Source organism: Rhinoderma darwinii, chromosome 1 (assembly GCF_050947455.1).
Source record: "Rhinoderma darwinii isolate aRhiDar2 chromosome 1, aRhiDar2.hap1, whole genome shotgun sequence".
Taxonomy (NCBI): Eukaryota; Metazoa; Chordata; class Amphibia; order Anura; family Rhinodermatidae; genus Rhinoderma; species Rhinoderma darwinii.
The window spans coordinates 318,634,856-318,658,482 of NC_134687.1; the positions used below are offsets into that span (position 1 = coordinate 318,634,856).

At 42.8% G+C, this 23,627-nt stretch overlaps 1 protein-coding gene across 4 annotated transcripts in view; it reads left to right on the forward strand.

Annotated features, from left to right (window-relative positions):
- The window catches only part of POLR1E (RNA polymerase I subunit E), a 77,681-nt gene that overhangs the window by 35,259 nt on the left and 18,795 nt on the right, over window positions 1-23,627 (forward strand). For all 4 annotated transcript variants that reach the window (XM_075851416.1, XM_075851436.1, XM_075851442.1 and 1 more), the window contains 6 exons: window positions 1,728-1,825; window positions 2,819-2,874; window positions 4,247-4,391; window positions 9,164-9,274; window positions 15,610-15,706; window positions 18,471-18,601. In XM_075851416.1, the coding sequence (XP_075707531.1) occupies window positions 1,728-1,825; window positions 2,819-2,874; window positions 4,247-4,391; window positions 9,164-9,274; window positions 15,610-15,706; window positions 18,471-18,601 (638 nt within the window). The remainder of the gene's footprint in view (window positions 1-1,727; window positions 1,826-2,818; window positions 2,875-4,246; window positions 4,392-9,163; window positions 9,275-15,609; window positions 15,707-18,470; window positions 18,602-23,627) is intronic.

Consider the following 23,627-nt stretch of genomic DNA (forward strand, 5'->3'; position numbering starts at 1 on the left):
CAACACTGCTCTACACCGCATATCCGGGGCATCTGTCTGCAAATTTAAGAATAGTCTACGTAAGTTAACTGCTGTAGAACGTGCTGGCATAAATCCTGACTGATCCATCCCTACTATTGTAGTCACTACGCGCGACAACCTATTAGCTAGTACTTTAGTTAAGATTTTTATGTCTGTAGTCAACAGAGATATCGGTCTGTAAGAGTCAGGTTGCGTTCGATCTTTCCCATCTTTAGGAATCACAACTATAGCAGCTTCATACATTGTCTGCGGTAAACGCCCTCTGGCGAAACTATCCTGGAACACCTCCAGTAACTCTGGCAGAACCGTCTCTCCATATGTCTTATACAGTTCAGTGGGTATACCATCTATCCCTGGGGCCTTTTCATTCGCCATAGAGCTCACCGCCTCCTGTATTTCCTCTAAAGTAATTGACTCCTCCAACCCCTCCTTCTCTTCCTCTCCCAAAGTAACCCACGTCATTTCTGCCAGATATTCTGACAGAAGATCCTCCGGATAGTCCACCTTAGTGCGATATAGTTCCTTATAAAATGATGTCAACACCCCTAATATATCTCCTGTTTCCTCCACCAGAGCCCCACTTGCTGTCCTTAACTGATGTATGAACGCACTCTCCCGCGCCGGCTGTGCGATATTTGCTAACAATCTGCCTGTCATCTCGCCCTCCTCATAGTATTTTTGTTGCAGAAATAATCTTTTATTAGCTGCCTGCTCCATCTGATGTTCCCTAAGCAATTTTTGAGCCGCCTTCCATTGTGCTAAAGTTTCCGCATTATTATTGGTAACGTGGCTCGCCTCCGTTATTGTCACCCGGTCCGTCAAATGTTGACCTATTTGCCTTGTCTTAGTTTTTATGTGGGTAATCTCCCTTATATACACCCCTCTTATATTCGCCTTCATAGCATCCCACAGTATATCTGTAGGAACCGTACCCTTATTAAATTCGAAGTATTCTCTCAGGCTCATGGTTATGGTCTCCTCCCCCACCAAGCGTATCCAAAATGGGTTGAGCCTCCAGTGCATTCTCAGCCCCCCCGTCTGTACACCTGTTCGGAGCTTTAGCAACATTGGAGAATGATCAGACAGCGATCGTGACAAATATTCCACCCCCTCCACACATTCCATCCCTATTCCATTATTAAACATTAAATCTATTCTGGACAGCGATCCATATGTAGATGAAACACACGAGTATTGCGTAGTCGACGGCCACTTTGCCCGCCAGATATCCGTGAGCCCAACTTCCGTCATGTATTTACCAAACCTTGTCGGACATAGCAAATCTAATATTCAAGCAACTGAACCAGCAGTGATAAATACCTGTAGTAGGGGTATACAGGAGATCTGCTAAGATAGATAAATCTAACTACATGCCTTTTGTATGGGTTGTAAATCATTGATCCCAGTGCCTGACTGCTTTTGCTGGTGGTTGTATCTTCTTTTGCACCAAATGTCCGCATCAGGACAGGTCCAATATAATCTCCATACAGGGCTATACAATATGTTGGCGCTTCATGAAAAATGGAAATAAATAAGAGCATGTTGCGGCCCTCTCGTTCTTACTTCAGCAAAGTAGTCTAAATTTGCAATGTATGGAAAGCATTCTCCATTTCGTTATAGCTTATGTTTTCAATAGTTACACTGCTGAGACGACGTTAATGTTATGGTGACTAAAACTTCTCTAAACAGAGCTGTATACATTTCAGGTATTTTGTTGGTGTACTTAATAAAGAAACTGGGAAGATGGAAGTGTATGATGCTGAGCAGTTTAGCATGAAGCCAATACTGGAGAACATCCGTACTGGTAAGAGAAATGAAGACATTAAATGAGAAAGTCCAAGGCCACTTTTACACGGGTATATATTGTATTTGTATGCCAAATATAGGAGTGTAACACTGAGTATGATGGAAAGACTTACGTCTCTGCCGTGTTTTGGCTTCCAAATACTGATGCGACATACTGCCATGTGAATGAGGCCTTAAAGTGTAGCTAATCGTTTGACAATCTTCTGACATGTCATAGAGACATGTCAGAAGTTTGGATTGGTGGGGGTCCGAGCACTGAGACCCCCACCAATAGCTAGAACGAAGCAGCTGAAGCGCCTGTGTGAGCGCTTAGCCACTTCGTGTCCGGCATTTTCCGGAAATAAATTTATCTAGAAAGTCTATGAGCCTGTACTCCGATACATCGGCTTTCCGGAATAAGCTGGACAGACACGACGCGGCTGAGCGCTCACACGACCACTTCAGCTGCATCGTTCTAGCGATTGGTGGGGGTCTCCGTGCTCGGACCCCCACCAATCCAAACTTATGACCTGTCTCTATGGCATCAGAAGTTTGTCAAACGTTTAGCTACACTTTAATAACGTTGCCAGAAGTAGCTGTAGTTCTAAGCTGCAAAACGCTTTCAACAAGCTGCAAACAGTGAGTGTGGGAGACTCCGATAAAGCACCAGTGACTAGGAACCTACCACAAGCTTGCTGACTTTGCACCCAGATATACCACTTCTCTATATAGGTGTAATTGAGTTGCTCCTGAGTAACGTTTTGTGGGGTTATTTTTTGTTAGGGAATCCCATCCATAAGCTGAATCTGAGAAGTTTGTTAAACTTCTCTTGCCAATGGATGACCAGTTCATGACTGCAGACGTCACTGCCTAATGCTTTGTTTTATATTCGGCTTTGAAGATGGCCCTTTTGACTGTTTTTATAATGGGCAGTAGCATACAACTGGTTTACCTGACCACCCGCGCACATATATAATCACTGTATGTGTATTTGTTATGTTTATTTTGGCAGAGGATACACCAGCTGAAGAGACCACAGACCAGTCAAGCAGAACTTACAGAGAAAAGGTGTGTACAACATTTTTGGCATTGACTGATAAACCTTTCACATCTTCTATCTTGTAATGTCAGAATACGTTTTGAATAACAGCCACTATGCTGCTTGGTTGTTTCCAGTAGCTTCTTTTTGGCGGTTTAAGTAAATGACAATGATACAATGTAGATCTCCATGTCAAAGACGTTAATTCAGTGGTTTGTTGTGTTATTTTTATTTTTATTTTTTTTAACTCGTCCCTTATAGGCTAAATTGATAACTGAAAGTAACACTTCGGGTGACAATATTAGTTGAAACTCTTGCCTTGACCATCTACTGTCCTGCTTTAGAGGTAGCGGAGTTGTCGTCATTTAAAAGGTTTTTAAGACTAATATAAATTCTGGCTTGTTACTAGTGTTTACTAGGTACTTACTAATCGTGTAGTCCTACATCTGCGTAAAGAAAGTGCCAAAGAGGCTGTGGGCCCTTTGTTTTAGGGACCGTGCAGGGACCCCTGAATTGTAGTAGTGGGGAGTGGAGATGTGCTTTAACACAGGCCTCACCTACCACTAACTTCAACTAGTATTTCCTTACACTTGTACTAAATAGTCACCACACTGCGACTTATCTTGGCCTGGCACAATGTGCCACCTGCAATTTTTCATCTCCACTTTCCTGCTATGTGTTGAAACCCATGTCCAAAACGGACAACATTTGTACAGACTCTAAGAAAGTGTCATCCGGCAGTACTGGCCAGTGTTGTCAGTGTGACCAACTAACATGCCTGAGCCCAATCTCATTGGTTCTCCGTAAAAGCCCCGTGTGACTTGGAGCAGGGTACCATACCTGGTGCACCACATTCATCCTGCACTGTCTGGGCTGTTTTATCATTTGGACCTTACAGATCCTAGAGGAATTTTACTACAACCTCCTGCAGCCTGTACTCGTAATCTTAGTCCCCACATTGCCCAGGGTGCACTATTTGCTGCATATTACTTGATTGGATATAGATTGTGCCCAACTGTATTCTTGGGCTGATTTGTACTTAAAGAATTCACAAACATAGGTTTTATTACTCCTTTGTCCAGTAGCCCTGTAATGTGTTTGAAGAACTTTAAAGCGGCTGTCCCAACTGGACAGCAACTTCTCAAAAGGAATCCACAATGACAACCAGCAGATAGCTGTGGGTCCAGCTGCTGACATGGGAAACGTAGTGCCCGTTTTGCCTTTGTGCACAGAGGGAAACTACAGCTTTTTGCAAGTGTTACGTTAATACTGACTTGGCAACTCTTCTTGGCTACTGACTAGTGGTTTTCTGTAGAGATGTGTCAATGGCATATGAATTCCTGGTGCTCAAACCACTTGTTACTGTATTATACTCTGTTCATTACATTCTGTGTTGAATAGGTTGATGCTCTGATTGAGGCCTTTGGAACGAACAGGCAGAAACGTGCTTTGAGCTCGCGAAAGTTAAACCGAGTCGGCAATGAAATGATAAGTAAAGAAATGGCAAAGGCGGCTGTGGAGATCATTGAGTCAAAGGGAACAACAGGCAAGTACTAAATCTGGAGCATATGCAGTCATTGTGTTACTTCAAAATGATTCAAATGAAAAAATGACTATGCAAATATTTCCGTAGTTTCAGTGGTCCAATTATACTTGCATGGTAGCAGGGTCGTTACACATTATTCAAGTTGTGGATAAATGATCAGCCGGTGCCTAAATAATGATCCTGGCGTTACAGCGTACCAAAAATGTAGCCTTTTTATAGGTGGCTTGTCGGTTGTCAGATCATGCTTACGCACATGTCAAGATTGGTGTTTCTGCTTTGAACAATCCGAATGTGTCTAGCTTCCTGGTCAACCATAGCCGTAAATATACTGTTAATTTGACCCTATCGGGCACTGTTGGATACATGGATTTTCTGGTTTAATGTTAATTGTTAACTAGTGCAACTTTCTAATATATTTTGGATTTTAACCCCTAACCATGTTTTAATAGGACCCATCACCTGCCCCAAAAACTGCAGCTCACATCTCTGTTAAATTGCTAGTGCCTCACAGATTCTGGCACCTTTTGTGTTTTCTAGCTACCACCGTTCTTCAGATATCGTGCCGTTGGTTTTGGTGCCAATATGCAAATGAGGCCTTTTAAATGTTAAATAGGCAGTTACCCCTTAGCAACGGACTGTTACTGGGAGGTTCTGGCAATCTGAGATGTCTGCTACAGTTCATTGGGCAGGTGACCGGTACTCTTTTTAAAGGGATGTATCACCTATATATTGTCGTGTTTTTTTTTTGTTTTTTTTTTATATTTTTATTTTTTTAAAGCCAGAGAATCAATTTTTTTATTTATCTATTTTCTGTACATTATTATGGGGGCAGCCATATTGCGGTTAACAACATTCTTAGAGATGTTTTACAGCAGCCACGTTGACTGTAGGAATCTGAACAGTGGGGGGCCCATTGACTTCTATGGGAGTTTTCTAGGCATGCTCTGTGAACTGTGCAGAAGTCATTGTGTAGGAATGTCCATCACCTATTTTCAATTGTAATCCTGCCTTTGATGGTAATGAGATGACTGCTTAACCCCTTTACCCACGCGATCAGCGGCAGGAGCATGGCTGTTATACACAGCCTGGCTCCTGCCGAAATCGAAGCGTGCTCCAATTCCGTCAGTTTATCCTATAAAATGCCACTGTCAATAGCGACATGTAATGTGTTTAACAGAGGGAGGGCGCTCCCTCTGTCACCCCATCGGCGCCCCCGCAAAGAAATCGCTGGGCGCCGTCGGGTTTCCATGGCAGCCGGGGGCAGATCGCATAGTGACGTCCCCTGGTCGGACTAAAAAAAAAAATGTAAAGCAGTTAACGTTTGTAAAAATAAAATAACTTTTTTTTTTTTGCCCAAAAAGTGGTTTTATATAGTAGAAGTGTCAAAACAAATAACACATACACATATATGGTATCCCTGCGATTTGTAATGACTTGAATAATAAAATGTACACATTAATTAAACCGCCGGATGAATGGCGTCCAAAAAAAACCCTCAAACGGCAAAATTCTCTCTTCTCCCATTCCCCCATATAAAAGTTAATCTACAAGTCCTATGTACCCCAAAATAGTACTAATGAAAACTACACCTTGGCCCGCAAAAATCATGCCCACATTCGGCCACATTGACGGAAAAGTAAAAAAGTTACGGCTGTTGGAATGCGGCGATGCAAAAACAAGTAATTTTTTTCTAAAAGGGGTTTTTATTGCGCAACTGTAGGAAAACATATAAAACCTTTTCATATTTGGTAACATGTTATTTACGCTGCATAGTAAACGGCGTAAATTTATAACGTGAAAATCAATGCTGGAATAGCTGCTTATTTTCAATTCTCTCCTAAAATAAAGTTAATAAAAGTTAATCAATATATTATAAGCATCTAAAAATGGTAAAATTACAAAATACAACTCGTCCCGCAAAAAACAAGCGGGACTTTAGCAAGCCTCATTTGCATAAATCCAAAAATGGTCATAACTTGGCCAAAAATGCTCGTTTTTTAAAAATAAACACGTTACTCTTATCTACATTGCAGCGCCGATCTGCTGCAATAGCAGATAGGGGTTGCAAAATCTGGTGACAGAGCCTCTTTAAGCTCACAGGCTGCAAATCTGTACATGCCTAGTTCTAAGAAGCAGATACTATTGTACTGTTGGATATGATCAGGCAGCTCTCTGAGCTGCACAGCTGTCACCAATAGTTAGCTAGTTAGCTACAGTATATCTGTCTGCTGTCCAGGTTGTTTAACCCACAGAGCTTTGTCTAGACTGGATACAATATTATACGCCTCCTTAGGCCTCATGCACACAAACGTATTTTTTTCCTCCTGTAAATACTGGCGTAAATACGGGTCCTTTGTCACACGTATTCGACCAGTATTCCACCCGTATTTACGGACCCGTTTTCTCTGCACTAATCGGCAGCCCCTTCTCTCTATCAGTGCTGGAAAGAGAGAAGGGGCAGCCCTTTCGGGCAGAGTTTCCGCAGCGATTGTAAGTAAAGAAGTTCATACGTACCGTTGTCTTGGTGACGCGTCCCTCTTTTGACATCCAGTCCGACCTCCCTGGATGACGTGGCAGTCAATGTGACTGCTGCAGCCTGTGTTTGGCCTCTGATTGGCTGCAGCGGTCACATGGGATGAAACGTCATCCTGGGAGGCCGGACTGGAGGAAGAAGCAGGTAAGTTAACGTTTAATACTATTAACTCCAGCGGTAGTCACTGTCCCGGGTGCTGAAAGAGTTACTGCCGATCAGTTAACTCTTTCAGCACCCTGGACAGTGACTATCCCCTGACGTCGCCTAGCAACGCTCCCGTAATTACGGGTGCACACACGTAGCTACCCGTAATTACGGGAGCCCCATAGACTTCTATGGGCCTGCCCGTGTCGTTATTGCGGCCTGAAATAGGACATGTTTCATATTTTTCAACGGCACGGGCACCTTCCCGTAAGCATATGGGAAGGTAGCCGTGGCCAATAGAAGTCTATGGGCCCATGATTAAGGGCGTTGTTACGTTCGTGTGCATGGGGTCTTAGCTGAGAGCAGGACAACGTATGTACAGGTTTGCAGCCTGTCACTGATGGCAAACTGATTTTCAGAAAATACTAATGCAAAGTATATATTAGAAAGTCAAATGAAACCTTTCATTTAATACAGTGATTAAAGAAGCACTCCGGGGAAATGGCCCCCATCCTACTTCCCCCACCTCGTTTGCAAACTAGGTCAGGTGAAAGATTTTTTTCTCTTACCGTGAACTTTTACTTTAAAGTTAGCTGCTCCGGGCTGACGATCGGTCACGTGACCTACACTCTGACTCTGAATGCTACAGCGTCTGCTGTGTGGACCGGAAGTCAAGCTCTGTGCAAGCCTATGGGATCCTCGATGGGAGTCTCATTGGCTTGCAAAGAGAAACTCCCCTCCAGTCAGATTTCCCATGAGTCCTTCTTTAAAGAGCCTCTGTCACCAGTTTATTAATTCCCTATCTCCTATCTAATCTAATAGGCGCTATGATGCGAACTACAGTGTGAATTGTTTTTCAAAAACGTTGATTTGCAAAGTTATGAGCATTTTTTCTAAATATGCTAATTTGGCTATACTAGGCAAATGGGAGGTTACTCTTTCTTTTCACTCTAGGCGGTATGTTTTCTGTATGACTCTGTCCAATCCGCTTCATACAGCTTCTCCCCCCCCCCCCCCCCCTCCCTGCCCAGCAATATAGCATGATCATATAGTATACTGCTTCCGTTCCCCACTGTTTTCACCTGGCGATGCCTCCGATTGTTTCACAGCTAGAACTGCGATCCTGGTGTCATATAAAAGATTAGAATCTCATCGTTCATGGGTCATCAGAACCACTGTTCTTGGTGGTCCACAGCTGGAGATATGGCTATTTGAAATTATCCCCCCGCCCTTCCCTCCAGCCTCACTCTCTCACACTGGGTGAAGCAGCTGCATGCTGATAGGACAGCGTCAGAGGCTGTGAGGTAGCTCCACCTCAGGAGAATCGCTGCATTTGTCTAGTATAGCCTCCTTTCCATATTTAGAAAAAAGCTCAACTTTTAAAATGTTTTTGGGACACGGTCTTCACTAGCATGATCAGTGTGACAGCGATTAGCTAGGAGATTGGGCGTAACTGAACTACTACTCCTATCACAACACAGGCAGGATAACCAGTATAATGCAAAATATAACCTCTTTATTAGATACAAGATAAAATACAGAATATAGAATGGAACGACAAACCCATGATGTAAGGATCCCCACACGATAAACTCCTATAGAAAGAAATGCATAGGTAAATACAGCAAAGTGCAAGTGCCTGAACCGGGGTGTTTTGTGCCTGTCTAATCTTTGTTTTCCCTAACAACACCTGTCGGTATAGGGCTGCATTTATTGTTCAGGCACTTGCACTTTGCTGTATTTACCTATGCATTTCTATAGGAGTTTACAGTTTTTACGTGTGGGGATCCTTGCATCATGGGTTTGTCGTTCCATTCTATATTCTGTATTTTATCTTGTATCTAATAAAGAGGTTATATTTTGCATTATATTGGTTATCCTGCTTGTATATTGTGATAGGGTTATTTTATTTGCTATTCAGGTGGGATTAATTATTGGTGGTTTTTGAGTCCTCTTTTTCGAGGAATCACTAAACTAGTGACAGATCCTCTTTCAGTGTTATTTACAGAAGACCGAAAAACCTCTTCAAATACCACTGGACGTAACCTGTTTACCTATGTAACTAATGTATTTTACATGTTCTTACTACTTACAGAACTAGTGCAAGACGTTGTGGACAGGAAAGAGGACGAGACCTATTCACTGTTCTTGCCTCAATGTTATTCTCAAGCAGACAAACCGGAGAACGTTTACAGATTTAATAACCGTATCCTTCTATAGGGTAAACTAAGGCTGGGTGAATTATCTGCTACTGGTATTTGTTATGCCTTGTGTGTCATGTTTAGATGCTGTGACGTGGGCAATAACATGAAAAATCCATAATGACCGTCTTGGAAACAAGGTTTATTTGGAAGGATATATGCTGGGGAAGTGTTTCTTCTTGGGGAAAACCTTGATTTCCAATACATTAATGTTTGAGATTGATTCATACTGGTGCACTGTCCGAGGAGTGCGCCACTATCTCCCCCAGTTCAGAGGGTGCTATAATTCTTAACGGGGAGCACGCCCTGTTGATGGCGATGAGGGCTAAAAACACCAGGTTGAACCTGCTGCTATTATTGATTGTCACGCAACTTTTTTTTTTTTTGGCCCTTTTAATGTCTGTATGTATGTATGTATGTATGTATGTATGCCTGCCTGCCTGCCTGCCTACCAGAAAACTGATGCAAATATATTGATAAACGTTGATGCTGCTGCAGAATCAACTGTAGCCTCTGGTGCCGATGTGTCCTCGCTCGTCCGACACGATGCAGGACCTGGGGCAGGAAGTGAGTGACGTCACAGCGTGATCTCTCGAGAACACGCTGTGTGTCTGCACTGCCAGAAGCTGGGTGGTAACGAAGAGAAGTGGATGATGCTGATTCATACACTCCCATTCACAACGCCCAGCTAGTAAAAGAAGTAAAATTGCCCAGATGTACGCACATAATACACGCCCAGATGTACGCACATAATACACGCCCAGTTGTACTTTTACTTTAAACACGCCCAGTTGTACTTTAGAAAGCCTCATTTACATAAATATAAAAATGGTCATAAGTTGGCCAAAAATGCTCGTTTTTTTAAAAACAAAAACGTTACTCTTATCTGCATTGCAGCGCCGATCTGCTGCAATAGGAGATAGGGGTTGCACAATCCGGTGACAGAGCCTCTTTAAAGAGGCTCTGTCACCACATTATAAGTGGCCTATATTGTACATGTGATCGGCGCTGTAATGTAGATTACAGCAGTGTTTTTTTATTTATTTAGAAAAACGATCATTTTTGACGGAGTTATGATCTATATTAGCTTTATGCTAATGAGTTTCTTAATGGACAACTGGGCGTGTTTTACTATATGGCCAAGCAGGCGTTGTGGAGAGAAGTGTATGACGCTGACCAATCAGTGACCAATCGGCGTCATACACTTCTCCCCATTCGTTTACACAGCAGCATCATGTTCTTACTAGAACACGATGTGCAGCCACAAACACATACATTAATGTTAATCAAGTGTCCTGACAATGAATATACATTACCTCCAGTCAGGACGTGATGTCTATTCAGAATCCTGGCACTTCTCTGTGATTTACAGCATAGCAGGCGTAGTCTCGCGAGATTATACTGTAAACTGTCATTTACAGCGAGATCTCGCCGTGCTGTGCTGTAGTCTCACGCTGTAGGGAAAAAAAGTAAACAAAGCGCACATAGTGCATGAACCTGTAAAATGTAAGGAAAATTAAAAAACGGTGGTCAATTGTGCTGACCTGATGTTGTTATGCTAGGAGCATAACATCCAATGATGCGTGTCCAAGTCACACTTGGGTAAGACAGTTGCAGCCCAAATTCCGGTTCGAAGATTGCTAAAACTCCGCTGTGTGGATCCAGGAAATAAGGAGGTAAAAAATGGAATATCCGAGGGCGCAGCCTTACTGAAAACTGCTTTTATTTTTGTACAGTAACAACAATGATGTGTTTCAAGGCCGTACCGGCCCCTTCGTCAGGTTAGGTACAGATCTCGCTGTGCTGTGCTGTAGTCTCACACACACGCTACAGAAGTGGTCAGGATTCTGAATACACATTACCTCCAGCAAGGACAGGATGTCTATTCATTGTCAGGACACTTGATTAACGCTAATGTGTATGTGGCTGCACATAGCGATATAGCTATATCGCTATGTGCTGTGTAAATGAATGGAGAGAAGAGTATGACGCTGATTGGTCAGCGTCATACATTTCTCTCCACAACGCCCACTTGGTCAAAAAGTAAAACACGCCCAGTTGTCCATTAAGAAACTCATTAGCATAAAGCTAATATAGGTGATAACTCTGTCAAAAATGATCGTTTTTCTAAATAAAAAACACTGCTGTAATCTACATTACAGCGCCGATCATATTATGTACAATATAGGGCACTTATAATGTGATGACAGAGCCTCATTAATTAGCCTCAATATACAAATTTAATTAAAAAATAATTTATTTCTTCAACGGCAGCCTTCACCGTTATCTCCGATCGCGGCCGCTTAACCCCTTCAATGCTGCAGTCAATAGCGACAGCGGCATTTAAGTGATTGACACCGATGGAGGGGGCTCCCTCTGTACCTCGTAGGCCACCCGCGAAAAATCGCAGGGTGCTGCTGATTGCAATGGCAACCAGGAAGCCTAGCAACGGCTTCCTGGTTGCCAGGTACGGGAGTCTATTAGGTCCTGCCCAAGGCAGGACGTTACATGCTTAACTGTCAGCTGTTAAATGACCGTTACAATACAATACACTGCACTACATAAGTAGTGCAGTGTATTATACTGGGGATCAGAAGATCAGATCTTCAAGTCCCCTAGTATGTGTAAAATTTTTTTTTTTCGATTAAAGAGGCTCTGTCACCAGATTTTGCAACCCCTATCTCCTATTGCAGCAGATCGGCGCTGCAATGTAGATAACAGTAACGTTTTTGTTTTTAAAAAACGAGCATTTTTGGCCAAGTTATGACCATTTTTATATTTATGCAAATGAGGCTTTCTAAAGTCCAACTGGGCGTGTTTAAAGTAAAAGTCCAACTGGGCGTGTATTATGTGCGTACATCGGGGCGTTTTTACTTCTTTTACTAGCTGAGCGTTGTGACTAGAAGTGTATGATGCTGACGAATCGGCATCATCCACTTCTCTTCGTTAACACCCAGCTTCTGGCAGTGCAGACACACAGCGTGTTCTCGAGAGATGACGCTGTGACGTCACTCACTTCCTGCCCCAGGTCCTGCATCGTGTCGGACGAGCGAGGACACATCGGCACCAGAGGCTACAGTTGATTCTGCAGCAGCATCGGCGTTTGCAGGTAAGTCGATGTAGCTACTTACCTGCAAACGCCGATGCTGCTGCAGAATCATCTGTAGCCTCTGGTGCCGATGTGTCCTCGCTCGTCCGACACGATGCAGGACCTGGGGCAGGAAGTGACGTCACAGCGTGATCTCTCGAGAACACGCTGTGTGTCTGTTTACTGCCAGAAGCTGGGTGGTAACGAAGAGAAGTGGATGATGCTGATTCGTCAGCATCATACACTCCCATTCACAACGCCCAGCTAGTAAAAAGTAAAAACGCACAGATGTACGCACATAATACACGCCCACTTGGACTTTAGAAAGCCTCATTTGCATAAATATAAAAATGGTCATAACTTGGCCAAAAATGCTCGTTTTTAAAAAAAAAACAAAACGTTACTCTTATCTACATTGCAGCGCCGATCTGCTGCAATAGGAGATAGGGGTTGCAAAATCTGGTGACAGAGCCTCTTTAAATAAAAGTTTCACGTAATAAAAAAAAAAAAAAACGCCCGGTTTCCCTGATCAAGCCCTATTATAATTAGAAAAAAAATAACAAAAACGATACATAATAGGTATCGCTGCGTTCGTATCGGCCTGACCTAAAAAAATATCATATTTATCCCGCACGGTGAACACCATAAAAAAAATACAATTAAAAACAATGACAGAATTTCCTTTTTTGGTCACGTTGTTTCCAAAAAAAATGGAATAAAAAGTGATCAAAGAGCCGAAAGTACCCCAACATGGTACCAATAAAAACTACAATTTGTCACGCTAAAAACAAGCCCTCACACGGCTCCGTCGACAAAAAAAAATAACATTACGGCTCTCCGGATTTAGTGACACTAAAACATTATTTTATTTAGAAAAAAGTGTTTTTATTGTGTAAAAGTAGTAAAACATATAAAAACTATATAAATTTGGTATTGCCATAATCGTATCGAACCGCAGAATAAAGTAAACATGTTGTTAATACTGCACAGAGAACGGCGTTAAAAAATGTATAAAAAACAGTAAGAGAATTTGTTTTTTGGTCTCCTCGCCTCCCAAAAAAGTGAATAAAAACTGATCAATTTATCACATTTACCCCAAAATGATACTAATAAAAACTACAGCTCGTCCCATGAACATCAAGCACTCATACAGCTCGTCAATGGAAAAATAAAAAGTTATGACTCTTGGAACGCAATAATGCAAAACGATGGCCCAGACTAATTTTATATGTGCAGAAGTTCTTCACCTAAAACCCCACGTCATCATTTGGTAGCCCCCACTGGTAGACCCTGTAATTGCAGCAGAAACTGAATATCTTGTATTATTAGTCAGGGGAAGGGGGGGGGGGGGACAAACATAAACAATTCTGCCGGTCTTCAGAACAAAATCTCCTGCTGCATTAATGGCGTACAAAAGTAGAAAGCAAATACAAATTACCTTCTAAAGGTAAGGAAACTCTTAGGCTATGTTCACACTGAGTGTTTTGACGCGGTAACCGCGTCGCAAAACATCAAAACCGGCCCAAAAATGCCTCCCATTGATTTCAATGGGAGGCGGAGGCGTCTTTTTCCCGTGAGCTGTAAAACCGTCTCGTGGGAGAGAGAAGGGACATGCACTATCTTCGGGCGTTTACGCCTCTAACCTCCCATTGACATCAATGGGAGGCAGAGAAGGCGTATTTCGCGGCACTCAATGGCCGCGGGCGAAAAACGCTGCGAAAATCGGCGTGCTGGGAGAGGAAGATCTACCTCAAACTTCCAAACGGAATTTTGAGGCAGAAATTCCGCCTGCAAAAAACTCTGTGTGAACATAGCCTTAGCAGCCGAAAACCATGCCCACTTGCGGTGGGTGCAGATTAGTAATTGTTAATGGCCGTACGATTTTACAGGCGAATCTGAAGTTTGATACACAACTGTGCAGCTGCCGCTACTTGTGTCCTCGCCATGTGAATAAGGGTATGTGCACACACACTAATTACGTCCGTAATTGACGGACGTATTTCGGCCGCAAGTCCCGGACTAAACACAGTGCAAGGAGCCGGGCTCCTAGCATCATACTTATGTACGACGCTAGGAGTCCCTGCCTTGCTGCAGGACAACTGTCCCGTAGTATAATCATGTTTACAGTACGGGACAGTTGACCTGCAGGGACTTCTAGCATCGTACATAAGTATGATGCTAGGAGCCCGGCTCCTTGCACTGTGTTCGGTCCGGGACTTGCGGCCGAAATACGTCCGTCATTTACGGACGTAATTAGTGTGTGTGCACATACCCTAAGACCTAAGGGCAGTATTTTGATTAGTCTTTTCCTGCAGTGTTAGGCTATGTTCACACGGGGTATTTTGCAGGAGGAATATCTGCCTCAAAATTCCGTTTGGAAGTTTGAGGCAGATATTCCTCTCCCTGCACGCCGATTTTCGCGCTGTTTTTCGCCCGCGGCCATTGAGCGCCTTGGGCATAAAACAGCGCGAAATACGCTTTCTCTGCCTCCCATTGAAGTCAATGGGAGGTCAGAGGCGGAAGCGCCCGAAGATAGGGCATGTCGCTTCTTTTTCCCGCGAGGCAGTTTTACTGCTCGCGGGAAAAAGACGCCGACACCTCCCATTGAAATCAATGGGAGGCGTTTTCGGGCCGTTTTTGCCGAGTTTTGCGACACGGTTTCCGCATCAAAAAACTCGGCAAAATACTCAGTAAGCCAAAGCTAGGAATGGAGACCTCACAAAAAGTATAATGGAAAGATTTGTTCCTCTTTCGTGTTTTGGACCCACTTCTGCTTTTGGCTCACAAATACTGATGCAAAATACTGAACAGAGTACTTCAATGTGAGAGACCTACGGGTTCTTTTACTTGGAAAGATAATTTGCTGGTATTGGCGATCGGCGCCCAAGATCAACGATAAACTGAGCAAGTTACACTGGACAATTATTGGAAACATTCATTCGATCTAATGATCATTCGGGCGATTATCACTCCGCGTAAAAGGCCATTTTAGGCAACATCTTTATTTGAACTCCTGTATCTACTGAAGCGATCTATATTCTCAAGATGTCGTGACCACACCAATTTAAATGATCCTCCACACGTAACGTGACAAATGTAAGATAAAGATTGGCATTTTCAGTATTCTACTGACTTAAATCAAAATATTTTATAAAATATAGAATAGAAAATTTTGTGCATAATGCCACTGTAACTGGAAAGTGAACATTAAATGTAATGTCTAGATGATATTTGTTCTTAACCTTTGATAAGTAATTTGTCCTGAGGAATATGAATCTATGGAAAGCGTCGCTGCTGCTTTTAAGAATATCACGCCGGAAGAGCTACAGGAGAGGATACAAAAAAAACAGTAAGCCAACTTAATGTATTCATTTGTTATGGTAAGGGTCTATCCACTCTGCACGGGAGGATTTACTATTGCGTACCTCTATCTTGAGCCTTCAATGTATGGCACTGTATAGGCATACAGTCGCCATGTTCGCCCATAGGCTTCCGTTGTATAAAAAAAAGGTGGATTCTTCTGTATGGAATATCGCAGACCACGCCATTTCATACATGTGAATAAAAGGTTTAAAGAAGCTCTGTCACCAGATTCTCAAATCCCCATCTCCTATTGCATGTGATCGGCGCTGCAATGTAGATAACAGTAACGTGTGTTTTTTTTAAAAAAACTTTCATTTTTGGCCAAGTTATGAGCTATTTTATATATATATATATATATATATATATATATATATATATGCAAATGAGCTTTGAAATGGACAACTGGGCATGTTTTTTTTCGTATGTCCAACTGGGCGTGTTTACTTGTTTTACTAACTGTGGCGTTGTGGAGAGAAGTGTATGATGCTGACGAATCGGTGACCAATCAGCATCATGCACTCCTCTCCATTCATTTACACAGCAGCATCATGTTCTTACTAGAACGATGTGCAGCCACATACACAAGTGTCCTGATAATGAATACACATGACCTCCAGCCTGGACGTCATGTGTACTCAAAATCCTGACACTTCTGAATCTTTTCTGTGAGATTTCCAGCAAGGGAAACTAAATCTCGTTTACCTCGTAATCTCGCGAGATTACGTGTGGCTTGCTGGAATCTCACAGAAAAGATTCAGAAGTGTCAGGATTCTGACTACACATGACGTCCAGGCTCGAGGTCATGTGTATTCATTATCAGGACACTTGTGTATGTGGCTGCACATCGTTCTAGTAAGAACGATGCTGCTGTGTAAATGAATGGAGAGGAGTGCATGATGCTGATTGGTCACTGATTTGTCAGCATCATACACTTCTCTCCACAACGCCCAGTTAGTAAAACAAGTAAACACGCCCAGTTGTCCATTTCAAAGCTCATTTGCATATATATATATATATATATATATATATATATATTAGCTCATAACTTGGCCAAAAATGAGAGTTTTTTAAAAAAAAAAAAACGTTACTGTTCTCTACATTGCAGCGCCGATCACAGGCAATAGGAGATGGGGATTTGAGAATCTGGGGACAGAGCCTCTTTAAATGTGTTTACTGGCCCAACGGATTTCAAACGGACGCTAGTGTTTCGTCGGGTTAATGGGGCCCTATGGATATATTTAAGAAATCTGAAGGGAGCTTTCCCAGCGCATACACCATGACTGACACTGCAGTGTGAATTGAGCATAACAAATTAGAATGCTCTCCTAGTACTGCATTAAAATGACTGCCGTGTGCATGCAAAGAAGGAATAGGTTTAATCAAAAGGTTATTCCTATCTTAGACATTATATGGCATAACCAATAGAAGAAAAAGGACTTGTCTGATCAATTAGAATTGTCCATCTTTTCTAAAAGTCCACCTTAATGTAAACCCTTCAAGAATAGGGTTAATAATGTGCAAGTTCTGGCCAGCTCTTTACAGCCGGTGATAGGACTTGTTTCAGTAGTGCTTCTTCATCTTGAGGTTCAGCACGGTTACCTGCCCATTCTTTAAATAACCGAGGTTAGCAGCATATGACTCTAAAGAGGAAATCTACCCAAAAGTATGCCAGACTCCTTTTTGATCACATCAGCGTCCTTCGCGATCGCCGTAAAAATACTTTTTATGGCGGCCGCTTAAGGTAGTTCTTCTGAAGCGCCTCCTTTTCACACGGCTCTTCAGAAGCTGTTTTCACTGAATCGGGCGCTCTGCTACTGAAGCCCAGGCTGTTGCTAACTGCCTCGTGCTTTACTGCAACAATCGGAGACCGATAACAGTGGTCTCCAGTCGTGATCCCGCCCGTTTTAACCCCTCAGATTAGGTGTTCAATGACGACCGCCGCATCTCGGTGGTTTTAGAGGGAGGGGGCTCCCTCTCTCACCCCATCGGCACACCCACAATGCGATTGTGTGGTGCCGATGGCTTTTATGGCAGCTGGGGACCTAACAAAAGCCCCCAGGTCTGCCTTTAGTGAATGCCTGTTAGGCCATGCTAGAGGCATGGCCTAACAGATTGCTTTCCGTTTTACACTAGCAGGCAATAATACACTGCAATACAGAGGTATTGCAGTGTATTATAAAAGCGATCAAATGATCGCTTAGTAAATTCCCCTAGTGCGACTAAAAAAAAAGTTAAAACGTGTAATAAAGCTTATAATACATAAAAATCCTAAGTAAAAAAATAAAAAATAATCCCACAAAAAATACGTCCTTGTACAGCTATGTAGACGGAAAAATAAGAGATTTATATAGCTCTTTGAATGCGACGATAGAAAAACTTTTAAAAATTGCTTGGTATTAAAGATTTAAAATGCCTGCGGTATTAAGGGGTTAAGATTTGACCTCTGCCGATTTGCAAAATTATAGAGCACCCAAACCCATTAAGCATTGCTCATAACATTCTTAACAGTAGATTCCTCTGATGCCCACTTCTGACATGTGATAAGGTTATTTTGCTAGATGTCGCCTTCAAGACCTATTCACTGTTGAGACCCACAAAATGCAATGGACCGTCTTTAGCTTCCAGACGACACCGGAATGAGTGTTTTCATCTGAAAGGAAGAAACACTGCCAATTTGCAGTCTCCAATTCCTATCTACACAGAGGTAACAATAACTTATATCTGGCTCTGCCATTTTTTTCTTCTTTTAGACATGGTACTTATGTACTGCGAGAACTCGGGGAGCTTAAGCATGCAAAAGACATTGATCGGCAAGCCCGTGCTTTGTGGTACTTGGATATGCTGGTAAAACTCAGCCAACTGAAAATTGTGAAACGGAAGGGTGAGCCACAGGTTCTTTGTTTTTTTTTTTTGTTTTTTTTTTAAAGTGTAATGGTTAATCTGTACCACCGATTCGGAACTACACTATTGCGTCAAAGAGCCATCAGCACAATATGCCTGGGATACCCATAGCTATCACACCGCTCCCTAACCCGTCAGATTTGAGGAAAGTCTGCTTCTTTGCAACACCTGTGATGCCAATCCTGGCATGTCAATCCATTGTCCCCATTATTGTACAAATTTACGTAACGTCACGTTTCAAATATACACCCCTCTCTAACGATATCAGAGTTCGTCACCCCTAAAAATGAGTCTACTGATGGGGCGAATCACCCAGCCAATGTCTGGCAACAGTTTTTCTGGCTTGGTACAATATCTTTGACACTGCTAATTTTTTCATCACAGATAATGGTAAGTCTTCGACATATCCCAAAAGTCCAGTTGAAGTTGTTTTAGAAATCCGCTGACCTATGCATTACTTCATAAGGTCTTTGATCTCATCCCAATACGAGGACGATAAAGGGCAGGTCCATAGCATGTGTGCCACGTCAGCATGGAGTTCAGGGCATCTGGGACACTTGGCATCAGATCTGATGCCCATTTTGCACATCCGGTGTGTAAGGTAGACCCTATGTATAAGATCTCATTGTGATTTTCTATGAGCAACACTAAGAGACAGCCTAATAGGGTTGCACGATGCATCGAGATACTGATACTATTTAGATACCGTGCACACTCAAATGGTTCAATACCATTAATTCATGTATTTCGATACTAAGCTGTGCGGCCGCACAGCTCAGTATTGTACATGAATTTAGTCAGAGCGGGGCTGCGGCTGTTTAATACAGCCATAGCCCCGCTCCTGACAAGTATGCGCTCAAGGTCAGCATGAGGTGATGCGGCTGGCACTGCACTAATGAGCATCGGCACTGAAGACCGAGAACGTGGCGGGCGTACTGCTAAGCACCCCCATGTTCCCTGTCTTCAGGGCCGGCGCCGCCGCTCATTAGTGCAGGGCTGACCGCGCGCTTGTGTTCAGGAGCGGGGCAATGGCTGTATTACACAGCCACAGTCCTGCACTAACGGCGGAGGTCAGAAAAACCTGATCGCCGCCGCTATTCCCTTGAATGATGCGATATAAGCTGACCGCAGCATTCAGGGACAAAATGAGAAGGGGGATGCCCCTCTGATTGCTTAACAGGGAATCCCTGTTACGCGATGGAGGGACATAACATATATGGGCAGGCAGCCCAGGGTCCATTGAAGTACCCCAGGGCTGTCTGACCATATTTCCTGTTAGGGCATAGTTAGGTATGTCCTAAACACTGCCTGTGTACTATCAGTACACAGGCTAATGTACTGGCATATAGAAATGCCAGTACATTAAAGTTTAAAAATAAAGTGAAAAAATACACTTTATAAAATAAAAGGCTCAATACATAAAATATACACCTATTCGGTATCGTCGCGACCATAATAACCTGCAGAACAAATTGACAGCGTCATTTGGGATGTGTACGCTGTAAAAAAAATAAAAACTGCTTTCTTTCACTTGTGAGGCACGAGGTGTTATGAATTTAGTACCTCAATGTGCCTCACATAAAGTCATTAACCCATCATGTACCTAACACATTAACCTAATGTCCATTATGACACTGATAAACACGATGGGGTTAATTACTATTAATGTGAGGCACATGGAGGCTCAAAATTCATCACACCCTTTCCCTCCCATCAGAAAATGGCACTTTTTAAAAAATTGTTGCCAAAGTATCGTTTTATATCGAATCGCAATACTAGACAAAGTATCGGTATCGAAGTCCAAATTCTGGTGTCGTAACAACCCTACAGCCTAGGCGATAACTCCAACACCTTATTCTAAGTCTCAATTGACATAGGACCTCCATCAACCTCCCATCGCTCCTTAAGCCCCTGTATTGGGTCTCCCAAAACTTTTGATAGAAGCCATTTGTACACAAAGGAAATTAAAGTACGGGATGTTTCCATTTTAACGATGTGATCCACCATTTCCGTCTTGCACATGGTGGTAGAGACATCTCTATACTGGTTGTGAGCCGCATGTCTCCGCTGTAGGCATCTAAAAGACTGGGGTAGAGAATATTTGTCCTGTAATTGCTGGAATGATTTGAATCCTTCATTGTCATATATCTGATAAACATATTTCACACCTCGCTGCATCCAGCCTTCAAAACCTTCCAAAATATGAAATTCCCCCAGAGTAGGATTATCCCATATGGGTGTGTATCGTGTATATCCTGAGATATTTAGAAATTATTTCCACTTCTCCCATGTAACAGAATGAGTTGGCATAGTAGGGGACACTAATCATATGTGCCTCCAATGATTCCAAAACTGATCTACTTCCTAGAATATATTTAAGGATTTTATAACTAGAGCCCTCCTTCTGTTCTAGGTCCCAGCCTTGCATATGCTGAAGTTGTGATGCCAAATAGTAGACACCAGCATGCGTGAAAGCGAAACCACCTTCTGTTTCTGACATCTGTAGTTTCTCAAGTTTAATATGTGGACTTCCCCTTTTCCATATAAGATCTCGAAAGATCCCATGTATAGTCTTGAAAAGATCAGTCCGAATCCACACCGATGCATTATGTAATATATACAGCAGTTGTGGAATCGGTCATCTTCACCAGGTTTGCTCTTCCCATTTATAGATAACGGAAATCTCACCCAAGCGTCTACTTTGTCGCAATTTTCCAATCATCGGCATCACGTTAAGGGATACATATTCAGTGACGTCCCTTGAGACCCAAATACCTAGGTATTTGAACTTGCCTACTTTTGGTATGATCAGACCATTAAGCTGAGGTACTATGGCATCTGGTTCCATTAGTAATAAGGCGGATTTGGTCCAATTTATGGTAAGTCCTGAGGATATACCAAATATGTCTATGATGAACATTTCCCCATGACTCATGCATATCTTCCACAAATAACAGGTCATCTGTGTAGAGTGCCACCTGCTCTTTCCAATTCCCATACTGGAAACCCTTAACATCTCTTGTCATGCTCAGTTTGGCTGCCAAGGGCTCAATGGCCACTGCAAACAAGTGGTGAAAGAGGACACCCCTGACTGGTACCTCTCTCTCGAGTAAAGACCTCTAAGTATGCATTATTGTCCCTAATTCTGGCTCTGGGCGCCACATAACAATTTGACCCGGAGGAATTTGGGTCCAAAGCCTATTTTATCGAACACAGCCAGTAAGTAGCCCCATTCAATGCTATCGAAATCCTTGGCAGCATCCAGCGATAAAATAGCCTTGCCATGGGAGCTGGCTGGACATTCAAGAACAACCTTCTCAAATGGACCACTGTAGATTTGGCTGGCATAAACGCTGATTGGTCAGGATAAATTATGGAAATGATTACTCCTGCCAGCCTGTCCGGGAGTACTTTGGCCAGTATCTTTACATCTGACGTGAGGAGAGAGATGGGTCCGTACGAGCCTGGAAGGCTTGGGTCTTTACCAGGTTTAGGCAGTACCACCACTATTACCTCGTAGAGAGACCTAGGGAGAGAACCCTTTTCAAGTGATTCCTCATATACTTCTAGTAGTTTGGGAAGTAGATCCTCACCATATAGTTTGTATAATTCAGCTGGGATGCCATCTGGTGCTTTCTCCTTTCTCTTATTTCCAACCGCCTTCTGTAGCTCTTCAAGGGTGATAGACCCCTCCAACTGATCTCTCGCCTCCTGTGTCAGCCTAGGCAACTCAATAGCAGACAGATATGTATGCAGAGAAGACTGATCGTATGTTACAGTAGACTTGTATAAAGGCGTATAAAAATTATAGAATTCCCTCAGAACTTCCGTGGTACCTTCCGCCTCAATGTATGCACTCAATACTTGGCCGTGGCTCCTTTTGCATAAATTACTACATCAATGCGGCGTGGCATGGAGGCGATCAGCCTGTGGCACTGCTGAGGTGTTATGGAAGCCCAGGTTGCTTTGATAGAAGCCTTCAGCTCGTCTGCATTGTTGGGTCTGGTGTCCTCTTCCTATTAACAATACCTCATAGATTCTCTATGGGGTTTAGGTCAGACGAATTTGCTCGCCAATCAAGCACAGAAAAATGAATCTATATAATATGAGTTTCACTTTTTGAATTGAATTACTGAAATAAAATTTACTTTTTGATGTCCTTAATGAATTAGAATATCTAGTGTTCTTTAACACTGCCAATTTGTTTAGCAAGAAGAGTTAGTGCCTTGCTGCAGTGTGAGACCACTTTGTAGACCTCTCTGCTATAGTAGATTCAGAAGTTTTCCCCTGCGCTTGTAGGGTATAGTCACTAACCGACATTAGCTCCTGGAGTATCCTCCGCGCTTCCGGAAACTTCTCCATATTCATGGCTTCCCCTTCCAGGGTCACTGCAGGAGATGGTATCGTTGGCTGTATGTCCAGAGCCTTGAGACGGAGCAAATCACTCCAGGCGGGCTGCCACTGCGTTTTTGCTTGGGGCCTGGTGTGGGTGGTTCTCGCACCGATGCTTCGGTGCCATTTTGGGCCTCGGCCCTGCCACCACCCTCCTTTCTGGAACGAGTTTTACAGCCTTTCGAAATAAGGAGCCTCTTCAAATGTCACCTGGAGTTCAGGTAGGTATCACACTGATATCTTCGCCTTTAGAGCTGTACAGCCAATAATGTCAGGATAAGTAGCGGGAGCAGCACGTCCTCTCGCATAGCTTGCTAGGCCACGCCCCATGAGCCACAATTTTACACGTTTATCGTAAATGTAGTTGCTTGATGTATGCCCTCTGTCTCCATGTTCAATATCTTCATCTAATAGCGAAGAAATTGTAATGTTTTTTGCTTTAGAGGATGCAAGTAAACGAGCCATATTATCGGACATGCACAGTTCATATACTTGCTAAATGTATGAAAAATTTTAATGTGTGGCTAAGAAAAAACTCAGTGGTCACTTTAAAAAAATAAAAATTTATTATGAACTAACATGACATATTTTTTTTATATATATTGAGAATACAT